At 29.5% G+C, this 16646-nt stretch overlaps 1 protein-coding gene across 1 annotated transcript in view; it reads left to right on the top strand.

The window, feature by feature from the left end:
• The first annotated feature begins 1830 nt into the window (after positions 1–1830).
• Positions 1831–16646, top strand: part of LOC105194700 (Kv channel-interacting protein 1) — a 125769-nt gene continuing 110953 nt past the window's right edge. The window contains exons 1-3 of the mRNA XM_039458889.1: positions 1831–2018; positions 2775–2879; positions 2956–3027. Coding sequence (XP_039314823.1) covers positions 2792–2879; positions 2956–3027 — 160 coding nt within the window. The 5' untranslated portion in view covers positions 1831–2018; positions 2775–2791. The remainder of the gene's footprint in view (positions 2019–2774; positions 2880–2955; positions 3028–16646) is intronic.

The following is a 16646-nucleotide window of genomic DNA, read 5'->3' as shown; positions in this document are numbered from 1 at the left end:
CATAATAAAGAACTAATCGACACTATTCGTTTAAGGGACACGATCGCAGAGTCCACTGGTTGGTGGTCCAATTACTGTAGCATCCGAACGTATGCGGGGTGGTTGAGCAATTGTCGCAGTTGAGCCGCCATATAAATTTCTCAGTACGAGCCGGTACGGCCGTCGGTAGGCCGGTCGACTGGGCTAACTGTGCACATACAGTGAACTTTCTTGCGTGGTCGCGCGGTGCTCACCGGCCGGTTCGGTCGCTAAAGGATATTAAACGCCTTCCTTGTAGGCTGACCGATGATTGCACCGACGACAGTTACTATCTGGAAACTGCCGCCTCGTGCAAAACGGCAAGAGCACAGAATGGCTATACAGTTAAACGTCGCCTAGCAACAAAGTTACCTTTACAGCGACGTTTAACGTTCAGTATGCACCCCGTGTTCTCACGTCTTTGTTACTTACTTAAATGATAACGCTGATTTGCAAATGAGTATGTCTACGGAAAAACTCATCAGTGTACAGATAATTGAGTTTTTGAAACAGTAGACTTTGCAGAATGATAATGTGACACACTTAACGTCTTTGTTATCTTTTAAAGATGCGAATCAAGTGGCGTGAGGTTGAATTGTAAATTGAGTCGAATCCCTTTGATTCAAATAAGAATCGAATTCGAATCAAATTTTCCCAAATTTATGTTACATACTAATTTAAATATAATAAAGCACATTTAATGGCGTGTCAGATTCTGATTAACAGACGAGAAATTTAATCGCAAAAATTTTACAAAATAATTACATAAAATAATGTGCTAAGCTCAAAATTTATAATTGATACTAGACAATACGTTTGAAAATATTGATAAATAAGCATTGAATACATATACAAATTATAAATGTTACTATCGAAATAATAATACATTTCATATTAAGAAAATATAATGAAGAGATTTTAATTTTTGTTCTAAATTCTATACAATTATGATGCAAATTTATAAAATGTTGAAACAAATTTATAAAAATAATTATTTATTTTGTACACAATTTTTTGAATAGTTTATAATATTTAGAAATGATAAAAAAGTTTTCAAAATCAACAAAAAATTTGGTAATAAGAATTGATAACCACTGATACAAGACCTATTGCGCAAAAGATATAAATACAACAATGAAAATAAACGATCGATTCGAAATCGAACGATCGATTATTAAAAATGTTTAAACTATTTAAATTTAAATTTTTTGAGACATTGTTCGTATTATTGAAATTCGTATTTTTCGATCAACTGTGAGTCGATTTGATTCGATTTAATTCGAATTTGAATTATTCGCACACTTCAAGTATTATTTTATGTAAATGTAAATTTTTATTTTTTTTGATAAAAAAATATACAAATATACTACTCTTGTTCATGTGTTTAAATGTACAACATAGAATTATTTCTGTTGTATACATTTTAAAATTAATAACTTAATTTATATGTACATTAAATAATATAATGGCATTCAATGTTTTATAACTGCTTTAAGGTCAATTTCAAAATGCAAAACGCAAATAGCAGTAAAGTCTATCAAAATAAGAATTTACTTGGCAAGACACGATGACAATAACTATGTATAGAACATTTTGTACCCAGCATTTTGTATCTCTGTTACTAGATACCATTTACTGTAAATACGAGTCTTTTACAATAAGACATAAATATTTAACTAACTCGATTCCATCACTCAATGACGTCAGAAGAGAAATGTAGAAGAGAATAGTACTCTGACCTCTTCTAAACATAAAAAAATGCTGATTTGCGTAGGAGTATCTGGCTTTTGGCCAAAGATCGCTCTTCTGTTGGCTACTTGGCTAGTCGTTTCCAACTGATTCGCCGAATAGCTTTTGGTTATCCTACAACCACCTACGGTACCGCAGAAAGTTATAGTTTGACAGATGTGAGTGCATTTCGCGATAGTTTACGACGATTCGCGTACGGTGTGCTGAGTTGTTATTTAAAATCCAGTGATTTTACAATTTTGTGATATGTGGTATGTAAATAATGTGATATTTCTATTAAAAATACAGATTTAATTGTTTCACCGCTGCATCGCGTTCCTTGTGCGCATTAAACAATGCAGCGTACGCTAGTGCGCTGTAACGCGTACGCGCATTTTGAGTTTAACAAATATAACTTGCAATTTTCTAAAATATTAAATTTTATATTGCGATATTGAAGGACTTCTAAAAATTTTTAATACTTGAAGATATATTATTGTCAGTTTTCTCAATAATTAACAATACGCATGTTAAATTAATTATAATAAAAACTAAATAACAAATTTGTTCATTATTATCGAAACTTTTCGAAAAAAACTTAATATTATAAAGTTTATATGATAATTCGTTATATCTAATATTACAACATATATTGGCACAATAAACGTTTGAAATTGCGGCGTTCATGCTGCTAATGCAATATATAAGCCTTGTGCTAAATATATTCTCCCGATTGTGATACACGGCGTGTAGAAGAGATGAGACAAAGAGATGAAGTTTAAAAGAATGAGATAACAAATATATACAATAAAAAATACGATTGGTTTCTTTATAATTGCAATAGCGTGTAATTTATAATCACTTAACATAATAAATATCTTTTCATTATGTTGAAATCTTTGTGAATAGAAATTAATCTTCAATTGTTAAAAAATATTAATTTATGTTGCATTAATAATAATTTATTTATAATTAATACGTTTCAGCGATTTCATATTAATGTGAAATATATTATTTACTTTTTAAAGATATTTCTTCGTGTACCATGGAGGAGGATGTCAATTCGGTAAAAAAATGCGATCAAAACTGTAAAAATAATGAAAAGCCTGGTATAAGAAAATTTTTCAGAGACGGTAAAGAAATACAACGTAAAAATATGACGAATATTTTTTTATCATATTTATCAAATAGTAAATGTTTTCGTTGCAGTTTGGCGTAGAATAAATATTAGTGGTGGAAGCAATCAAAGACATTCAAATGATGATAACGCTTATTTATACCGTATGTATATTTTTACTTATTTACAAAGGTGTTAATTTTTCTTTAATACTTTTAACCGTGCAAATGGAAAAATTATTGTATATTTAAAACAGTCTAACACCATTTGCTAACGTAATATTTTATCAACTGTTGGCATGTAGAACGTATAAAGCAAGATAATTTTAATTAAAATGGTTCTTGACACCATTATACATAATTTTATTAAATGCAATGCAATATATATATTTAATAAAATTATAAATGTTATAAAGAAAATTTTTAATATGTTAGACATTTTTAATATTATTAAACACGTTGCCAGATGGCAGCACGAATCACTTTCTCACAGTACCCAATCTTTATCAACGAATGATAGTCCAGATTGCATACAGTAAATATGATAAAAGATTATATGTATTATTAATGCAATAACAATTAACAACTTACAAATAACGTGTATTAGTAATGTCTATTATATAAATTGTTTTAAATTGTTTCACACTTTATATCTAAAATATACCAAAAAGAAGAAAGAGGGAAAACAATGCTTAATTACTCTTTAAAAAATAATATAAAATACGAATTATTATATTATCTAAAAATTCATATTATTATCTATGTAATAATAGGAACGTAATTGATCACATTATTTTTTTTACTAATGTCTGAACGTTTTATTAAGTTTTTTTTTTATTTACATAATATAATTCTCTCATTTTCTCCTTCTTTTCTTTCTCTTATAAGATTATGCTTTAATGAAAATATATTTCAAACCATATAATATTTAATTGGGTAATAAATGAAAATTGACGCACATTAGTTTGTCTTAATTGTATAATATATTAATTTTAATTAAAAATAATAGAAATGTAAATACAAAAGAGAATGTCAACGGTCTTTCGAAATATATCTACTTATAAAAGTTCAGCAAGATTTTGAATTATAAATTTTGAATATACGTTAATTCTTATCAATTACAGAAACTTGTTTTTGCAATATTTTAAAACAATTAGTAAAAATGTAATACGCAAATCAATTACGCGAATTTCACTACATAAACAGTTCTTTTAAAACTAATGTTTTACAAAAACAATATTAATATGACATTTATGTTGATATAATATTATATTGTTACCTTGAAAGAATGGTCGCATCTCGGTCATTTTGTCTCACTTTTTCTTTATTTATATCTCTCAATTTATTTATTACCATATTTTTTCTTTCACATATGTTTTCCCTGTTTTTTCGTACATAGTGTGGAGAAATAAATAGTACAAACGCGTTTATTCCTGATATGAAATTTGATATATTTACAAAAGATATAAATCACTATAGCACGCCCACTTACGGTAGTCTTTTATCTTCGCCGTGTTTCCAATATAACTGAATATGTATTGCGTGTTTCCTCAATATATTATATTTAAAAAGTCTACTAATATAGATAAATGTACTTTTTTTTAAGAAATTTTAGAAAACGTTTAAGTTTACAAATTTGTGAAAGACAGAGAGAGAGAGAGAGAGAGAGAGAAGATATTTTTATTTCACTTTATATTTATTTATGTGTATCATGACTACATGATAATAAGAAAACATTCCAATAATTCAAAAGAACGTTATCATGTATAAATAATATTAAAAATATTTTTTTGTTGCCAGTTTGTTATATATTAATAAACTAATAATTTTAACGAATAGAATACAGTTAAAATAAAAATATATATTAACATTATTTTATATAATTTTTAAACCCGTAAAATTTAATTTTACATATAGAAATAATACATATATGTGTAACAAATTTAATAAGTTAATAAGATAAAAAATAATACCATTTAAAAGAAATAAGAAGAAAAAATAGAAAAGGGAGCATAAAGAAAAAGAGTTGTAATAAAGTACTTTTGTTATTACTATTATATTTTTTTGAAAGTTTACTTATTAATTATTAATTAGTTATAATACACATATGCAAAAATATACTACATCATGCATACGTGCCAAAGTACATTATATTTTGACCAAAATGATCGGGACGCGCCTACTAACGTCACTTAAATTCATGCGCCTACTCTTGAGTTAATAATATAATTTTCACAAAATTTTTCAATATATCAATTTATCTTGTACTGATATTTAATATATCAATTTATCTTGTACTAGTGAACATGAAATATTCACATATGTTCTAGAACTTTGACATCATAGTCGAGAATTTCTCTTGGTTGAAGTTTGTAGTTACACTTATTGTTAGAGCAAACTGTTGAATTTGCTTAGGAAAATGTAATATAAACAGATGCATAAACTGTTATAACAATATTCATGCACAATATCCAAAACCAGCTCATTTTCTCTACAATTAATATTAAAACCTAAATAATATACAAAAAATATAAAAAATTGATAATATAAAATAAAAAAACTACGAATTAGTATATGTTGTAACTGTACTAAGAAATTATATAAATTTTTAAACGCTAAATTTAGTATAGTGCGGTAAAAACAGATATATTAAATAAAAATGTAAAATTGTCGAGTTTCCAGCGTACGATGTGACAAGGAGATGTAAATTTTTGTGAATATTTTTCCTACGATATTACGCGAGAAAAACAGGTGTAAGGAGAGAGAAAAAAATCTAGACTACATCTTGCACATTAATAATAACGTTGCAAAGTGTATAAGCCCAAGTATTCAAGAGAACTAGTAATGATTACCTGACATAGTCCTGACAAGTAATAATTTTAACAGTGCGTTTGTTTTATTAGTCTCATGTTTGCACCATTAATTTTGAAGATCTCTAAAACATTTTTTATATAATATATAAAATCTATGCACTTTGATAATTTAATTTCTATAAGCTGAGTCAGGATCTATTTTAAACTTTTTGATTAACACATTTACTAGTTTCACGTTTTAAAATCATGTAAAATTTAATTAAGTATTTTTTTATTGGAAATAATTTATAATTACTTAGAAAAGAGAGTTAAACATTTTGAAAGTATTTTCTTAATTATTTAAACGTTATATATTCTACCGGTGCAGCTTTGAAGATTTCAAAGTAACGTTAAATTTTTACCTTATGCAGGTTGAAATTTTACTTGAAACGCGTTACAGTAGTTTTTTGCAGTTATTTTTCTTTTTACCTTGTTAAGAGAATTATATCAAGTAATATATTCAAGACAACTTGCTGAGCTTTACGAATAAAATTGCGAATTAAAACGTACAGAGTAAAATTGTCTCCTAGTTCGCGTGCGAGATTCGCATTAAACTATGTAATTTATTCTTTAATTTATTCGCATTAGACTATGAATTTATTTAAAAAAAATTTATTTATTTATTAGTGATTATTTGCGGATTGCTCTTGTTTTGTTAAAAAAAAAAAAAACATTTGCTTTACAGCTTGTTAATAGACCCGAAACATGTTTTCCCTTTTTCCTTCGTACACAATGTACGAAATATTCGAATGTTACGAGTTTTAAGTAGTTGATATTAAATATAATATCAAAATATAATAATTTTAATACGTTTCCTTAAACTAATTATAAATTAATTAATTATATTTAATTATAAATGTATCAATTCTTTATTTTTATCTACATATTTGCATAGATAGAAAGATTTGCTATGAATTATTAAAAACATATTTTTTCTTTTTTCCTTATACCTTACTTTTTATCATTTCTTAAATCGCGATTAGTTAACTATTATTCTTTAATACATGGTGGAAATAAATCATCTCCTTTTTGTTCCGCAATAACTGTACTTAGCTATCATACAACAGTTATTTACAATGTCATGCTCGTTTGCTATCTTCGTTTTTCGAAAGAAATAAGATCGCGTGAGAATATTTCATGGCTTTCTCAGCTTTCCTTAACTTCTCTTTCCTCCCTTGATATTTTTTCCTTGTCCTAAGACGACTGAATCGCCAGCGAGCAGAGGCGTTACCGTGGTACTATTTATCTCCATCCTGACGGTCTCCTTATCTAACTGAAACGACTTCTACGTCTCGCCATTAATTCTTGCTGGGAGCCACAATTAACTTTGTCTCCGAAGTAAAAATGAAAAAATTATACTGATCCTTAACTATCTATAGTCTTGCTATCTACCGTCTTTCTCTTATCATTTTAACTGGTACACCATAAATAATGCAGTACGCCATCTGAGAAATTATATTGTTGGAACTTTTTAAGAAATGTCTAATATAGCCCCTGAAAGATATTCTACATTTCATAATTTCGTATCAGTTTGCATAATTGAATGTGAACTTGAATACGCTGGATGACATTATGCCGCATATAATTTACATTTTTTTTATATTGCTAGCATTATTTCAGTAATTTATTTGCCAATTTTAAAAGTTTTAATGTAACATTATTTTTACATACATACTATGTATGTCACTCGCCTTTTATATCTTGATATTTCCAATTTTAATTTAAAATATGTCATTCTATTTTTTCGTTTTCAAGTTTTGATAAGAATAAATGAAAAAGATAAATGTAGGAGATGATATGATAATCAATATATAAATTCCGATGGCATGTAAAATTTGAAACAATCAGCTTTGATTACGATTATGTTGAATTTAATTAATGTAGAACATAACGGGATGATATTCAAAGTTTCCTACGTTTAAGGATATTCACGATAATTCGTAATCAACCCTGTTTAGACCAAGCATTAGAAACAAGCAACAATCATGTTCAAAGTAGATTATTTCATTCATAGTTGCTGTATAAGCAACTACAGTTGTTGGTTGGAACATGTAAACATGTACGTAATCACGTATGTATGTCTGTAGGCATTTATGCACTAAATTATGCAGAGCACTTGTCATTTAAAGAGATCTCGTAGCTTGAAGCAAACGTGTATATTCGAATAAAATAGCGTTCTCGCGATATGCTTATTAGCACTCGACACAAATCCGCACATGATAAAATGTTTTAGAACTGTACTTAAAAAATTATAAAATGCACGACAAGTTTTAGATATAATTTTTTTCAAATAAATTAAATTGAAGCCTTTTAATTAAAATGGCCGTCCAAATATGCTTTAATTGTTTGATAGTTTAATATTTAAATAACAATAATGATGATCATTACGATATAAAAATCTGTGAAGATTTAGAATACTTTTAAGATAATTTAAGATATACAATTTCTTTCACAAACTTTTATTTTTGAAATAAATTATCATAACACACAGAAAAAAATCTTTTCAAATTAACATTATGAAACTTTCCGAATAATAAATTAATTACGCTAAACGAGCAGGATATACTTTTCAGTTTTCCGTAATCCATCAAATAAAATCAAGTAAATATTGCGAATAAAGTCGATATTCAAAGGAAAAAAAAGATTATGTTCCCGGCACCCTCCTTTCACATTTCACAGATTTCAATTTCTTTGCTTTGTTGCGTCAATAATTTGGACGGAGCGTGCTATGGTTGACAGAAGCCAAATGGAAATTTAGAGTTGCAAAGGGAGATAAGCCATTTATCCGCTTTCCTCAAAGTTTAAGGAATATAAACGTGTGAAAATATATTAGCACAGATCCGTGATCCACTTTTCCTAAGTGGTTCGAGATTGAAAGAGGAAAACTTTCGCGGAATTAAAAAAAATATTTTTTCGCGGTCGCGAGCGTTTATGACTATTTCTAGTATTTTCATTAATAAGCTGGTGCTAGTATAAATATTACAACAAAAATTATTTAATATTGGGGAAAACTACTTTCTAGCGTGTATCTGATGCGCATGAAAAGAAGCATCCATGCACTGGCTAATATGTTACAAGTTTGCAAAAAAGAATTATTGAAAATATATTACAGTATACGTATTTAAAAACGTATCTAGCTCAATTATCTTAATGATGTATTTTAATATATAAAAATAACAGGGACGCGTGTATGCAATAACAAAAATTCAATAAACGGAAAAATTTTTAGTGGCATGGAGTTTTTAATTACCAATTTACTATATTAACATAATTACAGATAGATTAAAGTACGTTTTGCGGTAGAGTTGTGCACTTTAATCCTGCGCATAGAAAAGAATAATACTTTAAAGTAAAATAACATTTCGATGTGTTATAAAGCGATAACGCTTCGTTTGATTCCAACGTCAGAAGGAGATTAAATCTATTCTAATAGCACTTCTGTTTAGCTTCAAAATATTTTCCTTTATATCTTTACAGAAATGTAGGTTCTCAAAGCGTTTTGGCATTATTTAATAGAATCTAACATATCAAAGTGCAGTTAATTGTTAGTGAAGTACATTCAATGTTATCTCTTATTGTATACACAATCTAAGGTTGCTCTGAACAATATGACCGAATTCCGGATCAAAGAGAGAAGTGCATAATTAGATGCGATGTGGTCCAAATCGGTCTCGTAATTGCTTGCCATTGCCGCAATCTAAATTTTCATTGGCAACTGGTAGCTTTCGCATTAAAGCCACTGCGGTTATCGTAAATTGGGGCAGACTTGAGAGAGTATGCAGCGGTCACAGATTTTGCCACTTGGGAACTTCCGGTTTCGCGGTGTAGCGATACAATTTGAGAGGCAGATTAAAACTGACCCTGGAGGCTTAGGGCGTCGACCTCCAAAATGCTTTGACCTTTAGCGCTCGTATAATATATTCCATCGCAGATCACGATAGAGACTGTGAAACTTACACGACGTATGATGTTGTAAAATGAATTTACGACCATGCTACTACCTGCAGCTATATCGCTTTAAAACGTATGTACGGAATATATGTACCTACGTTTAATAAAAATCTTTTACATGTTAAAAATAGATAAAATTTCTAAATGCATTCTTCAAAATCTGTAATTTTTTTTCCCCCAACGAGGAAGGTAGATAACTTTCCGTAATCATGTTGTAATCCGTCAGCTTGATACATTTTATTACAACGAACATATTTCCACGATACACGACGACAAACTCTGCTCTACGTCTATTCTGTATCCCGTCGACCATACTATACAACCGTCTATACAACCATCCGGCTTTAGTCGGTACTTTATCACCTTCATCTCCCCGGAGAACTTTTGCAATTAACGCTGTGACAACTAGAGAATGTTAATTTGAGCAAGTTACCGTCAACCATTCGTGATAGCGAAAACCGTCCTTTCATTCGCGACACTGGCAATATGATTACTTTCCCTTCTAGATAAGATGGTTTGTTCGTCTATCTTCCGTACTTCACAAAATTGCTAGAAAATGCTTCGGAGCGACCCTCGTAATTATCGGAAATCGACTTTAAAGTTGTCAAGGTCTTTTTTACTCTTTTTCTGAGACCGCGGTATTAGGCAGCTCGAAGTATATCCCTACCGGAGTTAAGTGGGCGAATTTCCGTAACGCCATTTCATCCCGTACCTCAGTACCAAATGTTCCCAGAAGCTCCCCTTTAATCGAGGCGCAGAATTTCACTCCATATTTTTGGCGGGGCTTCGAGCGCTAACATACGCGTTGGCGGACTCGTCGACATGATGTATTCTAAGCACGAACAAGTGGGCTACGTATCATCGATTTCTCGATGTGAATAAAATCCGTGCATATAATGGCTACGCAGCATACCGAGCTTCGCGCATTCCCGGAAATTGGCGGATGAAGCGAGTAAAATAGATCGCGCGCGCGATTCTATAGGAAATCCCGTAGTTACTCCTACTTATCCCTTACCCGGAATCGCGGTTTAGTTTCATCACGGGTGCTCCGATGACTGTCACCACAAATTGCGGCAGTTGTTTCGCGCTCGTGAAAAAGAACGACAATGCGATGTACATCCGTTAGCAATAAAGCTGACATAAATAACGAAAAATGTACGAGGCGTATTTTCATAGCGGCATTCGAATATTAAAACATTTAAAAAATCGAAAACAAGGAAAATCTGATATAACTTGATGAAACGTACATTTACAGCTACGTTATTTTATTAATTATTCTACTTAAAAAAAACTGTTTGTTTTGTTATTAATTCTTGCAATAAAATTATACTACATCATTTTAGATAGACTCGGTCATTTTTATAAATAAATATACAGATGATTAAGAAAATAAATTTTGGTTATATGACATTTCAAATTCTGCATCGTGTCGCATTGCGCAGTGTATGTAGTTTTGTAAACGTTTATGTTATTTCGCATGTATAAAAATTAACATTCACGCGTTTTATTTAAATTTCTCGTAATATTTATATAATCTAGACCAACATAGAATTTAATCCATAGATGGTATTAAATAATATCTCTTCACATAAAAAATATTTAAAAAAAAATCTGTTCTATGCAAAATAACTAAAAAAACAAAGTGTGTAACGTCATATAAAGTACATTTTATAGATTTTTACGTTCGCGTAAAATATCTCTTATTTTTATCCGATTTTTCGGAAAATTGATTGCAATCTCAATATCTGATTGATAACAACTTAAAGTGTTACAAAACGCAATAACACAACCATCACATTTTAACATACAAATTGACATGTTAAAGAAAATATATCGACATTTAATTTCTATTTAATTCCTATAGAATGATTGTTTCGATACAATAATATTTTTCAAATATAGAATTTCATTATTCTTTTCTCTAAAACGTTTTAATATCTTTTTTTAGAACTATATTCATAAAGTATTTATCAAAATTTGTTATAAAGATTTAGTATTATACGCATTAAAAAATTAAAATGTGTTATGAAGATTTAGTATTTTCCGCATTAAAAAATTTTATTATAATATGAAAATATTGTAAATATATGTATTTATAGTTGGAAGAGCATTCAGCATTATTGGAAATAATTTAATTGAAAATATCACGTGTATTTATCTGCATATCGAGTTTTCGTCACGTACTAGTGGACCAATAATGCCTCTGTCGTGGAGTTGCCAGGACAACTACGGACATTCTGCAGGACGTTGCAAACTGAATAGTGCTCACGTCCACGTTATAGCAGTAGGAGCCAATCCAACTCGCGTCGCGAGAAGATAGAACCGGAAATAGACGCGGTTTCACGAGATTCTCGTTTGGCGAGCCGAAAAAAAACGAAGCTTGTGGCAAAGGAGTGAATCACGCGATGCACTCGAGACTCAGGAAATAAAAACGGAAATTGTAGGGGCTCAGTGAAATTCCGGTAAAAAAGAAATGGCACGTATGTGAGGTCGAATTGTTCAAAAGACATCCGGCTAGCAATCATTCTGCTATATGTATAATTTAAAATATAATTTGTTAATATTTTAACAATACATAAGGTTAATCAGAAATTTGAATTTTATTATAGCGAAATTAAGCTTTGATTTTGTAATTTTATTGTAAAAAAATCTCAAAATCGTCGTAAAAGAATATATATTATAATACATAAATTAAAAAAATGCTATTAATGCATACACACACACACACACACACACACACACACACACACACACACACACACACACACACACACACACACATATTTTACCCTGAAGAAATATAGAATAATGTACATATTTTTCTTAAAGATGAAACAAACTTTATTATGTTGATTATTGTGATTGGATAAATTATGTTATAGTTAATTTGTCAATATCATTATGTGTGCGAATATAGTTGAAATTTTATTGTACAAAAAAATTAATTTATCTGCTGTAATATGTTTTCTAAGTTTTTTTTTCATTTTTAATTTTGATTATGATTTTACATAAAGAAGTCGAAATCGTAATATTACAAGAGGACATTTTACAAACGGTGCTGGATTTCAATGAAACATCATGTTTTCATTGTCAAGTAAAACAAAACAAGTTTCACAAACTTGTCTTTTGAAAGAAGCACGAGGCAAGTTTTTATCGTGTTATTACTGTTACATGACGCAAATGGAAATGGTGGAGCTTGATTATGTGGTTTGCACACTGTCGTAATTAATTACTCTTGTCTTTATTCTTGTGTCTTCACTTTTTGTATTTACTGTTTAACATAATATATTAACAGAAATTGTAAGCTGAAATAAATAATATACGTTCAAAATGAGAATGAAATGATTGTATCAAAAATCAAGTTGAATTGAACACTTTAAATGGTTTCACACTTCAGTTTAAAGATGTAGAGATATAAATATAATATATACAACTTAGAAATCTTACTCATTGACATTTTATTGATTCACTATTTATTGCGATATTTTTGTAATTTATAAAATAATACAGAAATAATTATTGTTTTTTAAATTACTATTTAATATTTATTAATTACAAAAAATTTATGCTAAAAATGTAATTTCTCGTTACAAACTCTAAATTTTACTGAAGTTATAATATAGTAAATCACGTGATAAATGTATGCTTTATAATAATAATTTATAGATATACTTATCTTTTATGAAATTATGCCAAAATTAATTTTTATCACAATTATATTATTTTATCTTATTGAAAATTATTTTTACATTATTTTTATTTCTTGCTATTCGTGTATATATATATTTTTTCTATAATTCGTTTTATTACGCATCGACATTTGGACAGCGAATGGATGGTTAGTATCTCGTTATATCAGATAATTGAATTTCTCCTTGTTTGGTTCGGCTCTTGAGAATTATTGACATAGATTCCAATAAATTACTTCAGATCTACCTATTTTTCTTCAAAGTCCTGATTTCTTTGTGTGAAACTGATAACGATTGCGTCATTTTATCGTTTATCGAAAATTGGAAAAAATGTCATATTAGATCGTGATCATTATATATTATTAAATTCTTTTGAATTACATTTTTCACGAAATTTGATCACGAAAGGTTGTGTTTAATTCAATTCCAATTTTAATATTTTCACCAGTTAATTTATAATTATTATAAATTTAAGCCATTTTATAAACTTATTATTAAATTTTTAAAAATTTCTTCATTCAATACTTAGGCCGTATTTTGAAAGTATTTATGAAATTTGTATAATAGAGGAAAAAAAATAGATTTCTATTTATTCGAATTTAATAATAAAAATATAATCGCGTACAAATTGCTAATTACATGTCTGTATTTGTCAGCATTGTCTTGCTATCTGTAGTTTTTCTCGCGAACACACAATCTGTGCATAAAAATGTGGAACACACTGGTCCTAATGCACGAAAATCTCCATTACAAACAGGCCGTTACCACGTTTTTTACGCTGCCTTTGTTTTCCGCGTTTTTACGTTTGCATTCAGTGCAGCTGTGTGAGCCGAAAGTAAATTGTAGTTTTTTACCGCTAAATAAATATTGTTCTCGCCAACTGCAGATATGTAGGTAATCGAAGATTGCATTTTAAATAATTTGATTATCAATTGGCAATTGTTATCGTAGCACACAGATGGTGTAATAAAAAATTCTATTCACCATTACAAAGTTAAAAGAGAGACTTTTATAAATACTTCATGATGACTATGCAAATCCATATTCTAGCTGCACATTGTCCTCTATTTGAATTTTTATTGTTATCACGTAAATTTTGTTTGCCACTTTTATAAAACACTTTGCACGACTGTACAAGTTCATCAGTAATACATGTATGATGTGTACGATGTCAATAATCTATTTTTTAACTGAGAAATTTCAACTGGCATTGTACGTCGCAACCGTAAATTTATCGAGACACTTTATTGCCATGGTTTGATAAATGATATTTATATGCATGCGGTATGCAGCTATATTTTTCGTAAATGTGATTTGCTTGATGTATTCGAAGATTAATTGTCCGCGCTTATTAGACATCTTATATAACAGTCCGTAATATCGTAACTGCGAACAAATATTTGACAATGACGCAACGTAGATCTTTCAAATAAACAATAAAAATATTGTACCAAAAATCTCGTGCATGCGTCAATTAAATCTTTCAGCAAGAATGATTCATCGCGGGTTCGCAAGTTTTACCGAAAACCATATGTGCATACGCGCGTTCACGCGTAACATTGAGAGAGCTAAAATTTTGTCACTGTAATGGACAGTCGATATTTGTCCGGCGCACATCACACCACATACAACAGACGCCTAGCTCTGTATTCAACGAGTTGCTTAGCCGAATCCAAGACTATACGTGGACGTGATAAGATTGCCGAGTGAGGCTGATTGTTCGCAAAACCTCGTGTAAGATCCTAGGATTTCCGTTTCTCCTCATCTCATATCACCATTAAGAATACGGTTTTGCTGGTACAAAAAATTGTAATAGAAGCGATGCCATCGAGGTTTACTCTACCAAAGTTAAGAAGTGCTTGTTTTCACACTTTAAAAACACAAAATGGTGCAGATTTAAACGACTACTTTTCTTCCTTTTGCGTAAGTAAAATTGGACGCATTCTTTTAATGCGCATTATGTAAATATATTTTACGCGGACGTTCGCCATGTTTTTTTTAACTTTACATTTGTTTACTTTAATTATGTTTTGATTGTAAGTATGTAGAGTTTGATTAGAGCTAGAGTTTAATAAAGTTTAAATAGAGCTTAATGAAATTTTAGTTAAGTACTGCTAAAGGTTTCAAGCCTAAATTATATTACACTAAAGACTTGTTTGAACAACGGATTGGAGTCAAGAGAGTTACTCTTGTCATCAGTATACCAATCATGTATGTGTGTGATTCCTAAACAACGAAGATCCTTAATTTGATCCAAACTACTGAAATCTTATTATCCCTTGGGGAAAGTTACTAATAATTTGATTATTTTGGAAGTGATACAAGTCAATTGTAGAAATCTTGTTGAACTCGATACACTTTGCATATCTTCACTTCGCACACATTAAACTTTAAAATATTTCAAACTTAATCCGTCCATTAATCGATTGAATGTATTATTATGTATAATTAATTAGAAACCTCTTATTAATGCGTTATTTAGCGCATTTTTTAAATTTATCTTTCTAAATAAAATTGACGTATATTTTAACGTTTATCATGAGTGGTTATCTAGTCGATCTAAACGTAGTCAATTATATGACATTCATATTTCATTCCAGAAAAATCAACTTACAAGGCCAAGTGAACTAAAATACCATTCTTTAAATGTCGATAGGGTCACCGGGTAATATAAAAATGATTGCGGTCTTCTTAAATAAATATTTATGTACTTGTACAAGAAAAACTTCAGTGTCGACATCAGCTAGCTAAAAATACAGCTGGTAATACTTGCAGTTAATTATCAATGTACGCCATTAAAAATATTTTTTTTAGATATGTGATCTTCTTGTTCAAATTTACATTTTATATTGTAATTGCTTATAACTATTAAAAGTTTGTTATAGAATACAAGAAAAATTTTGATATATTTTATTTGAACTTAAGAAAGAGACTGAGAATGGATGTATGTATACGTATGTATACGTGTGTGAAAGAGAGAGAGAGATAGAGAGAGAGAGAGAGAGAGAGAGAGAGAAAGAAGAAGAAGAATTTTAGAAATTATATTAAAGAAAACAATAAAATTTGGTTTTACTTTCCATAGTATTGAAATTATAATTTTTCCGACAGAGAATTTGAAAGGCCTTTAACATCTTGTAAATGGAAGCGAAACCAAGGAGTCTGTGTAACTGACAGTATTGCAATACAATATAGGCTCTACTCAGCTGTTCATAGATCAAGCAGATTTCGCATAAGATGAAGGAAGGGTTTGTTGTTTCATCAGTGAGCTTTGATCATGGTATTTCGTAGGTCG

Source organism: Solenopsis invicta, chromosome 16 (assembly GCF_016802725.1).
Source record: "Solenopsis invicta isolate M01_SB chromosome 16, UNIL_Sinv_3.0, whole genome shotgun sequence".
Lineage (NCBI taxonomy): Eukaryota > Metazoa > Arthropoda > Insecta > Hymenoptera > Formicidae > Solenopsis > Solenopsis invicta.
Note: the sequence above shows the minus strand (reverse complement) of the source record. Positions and strands in the feature narration are given on the sequence as shown.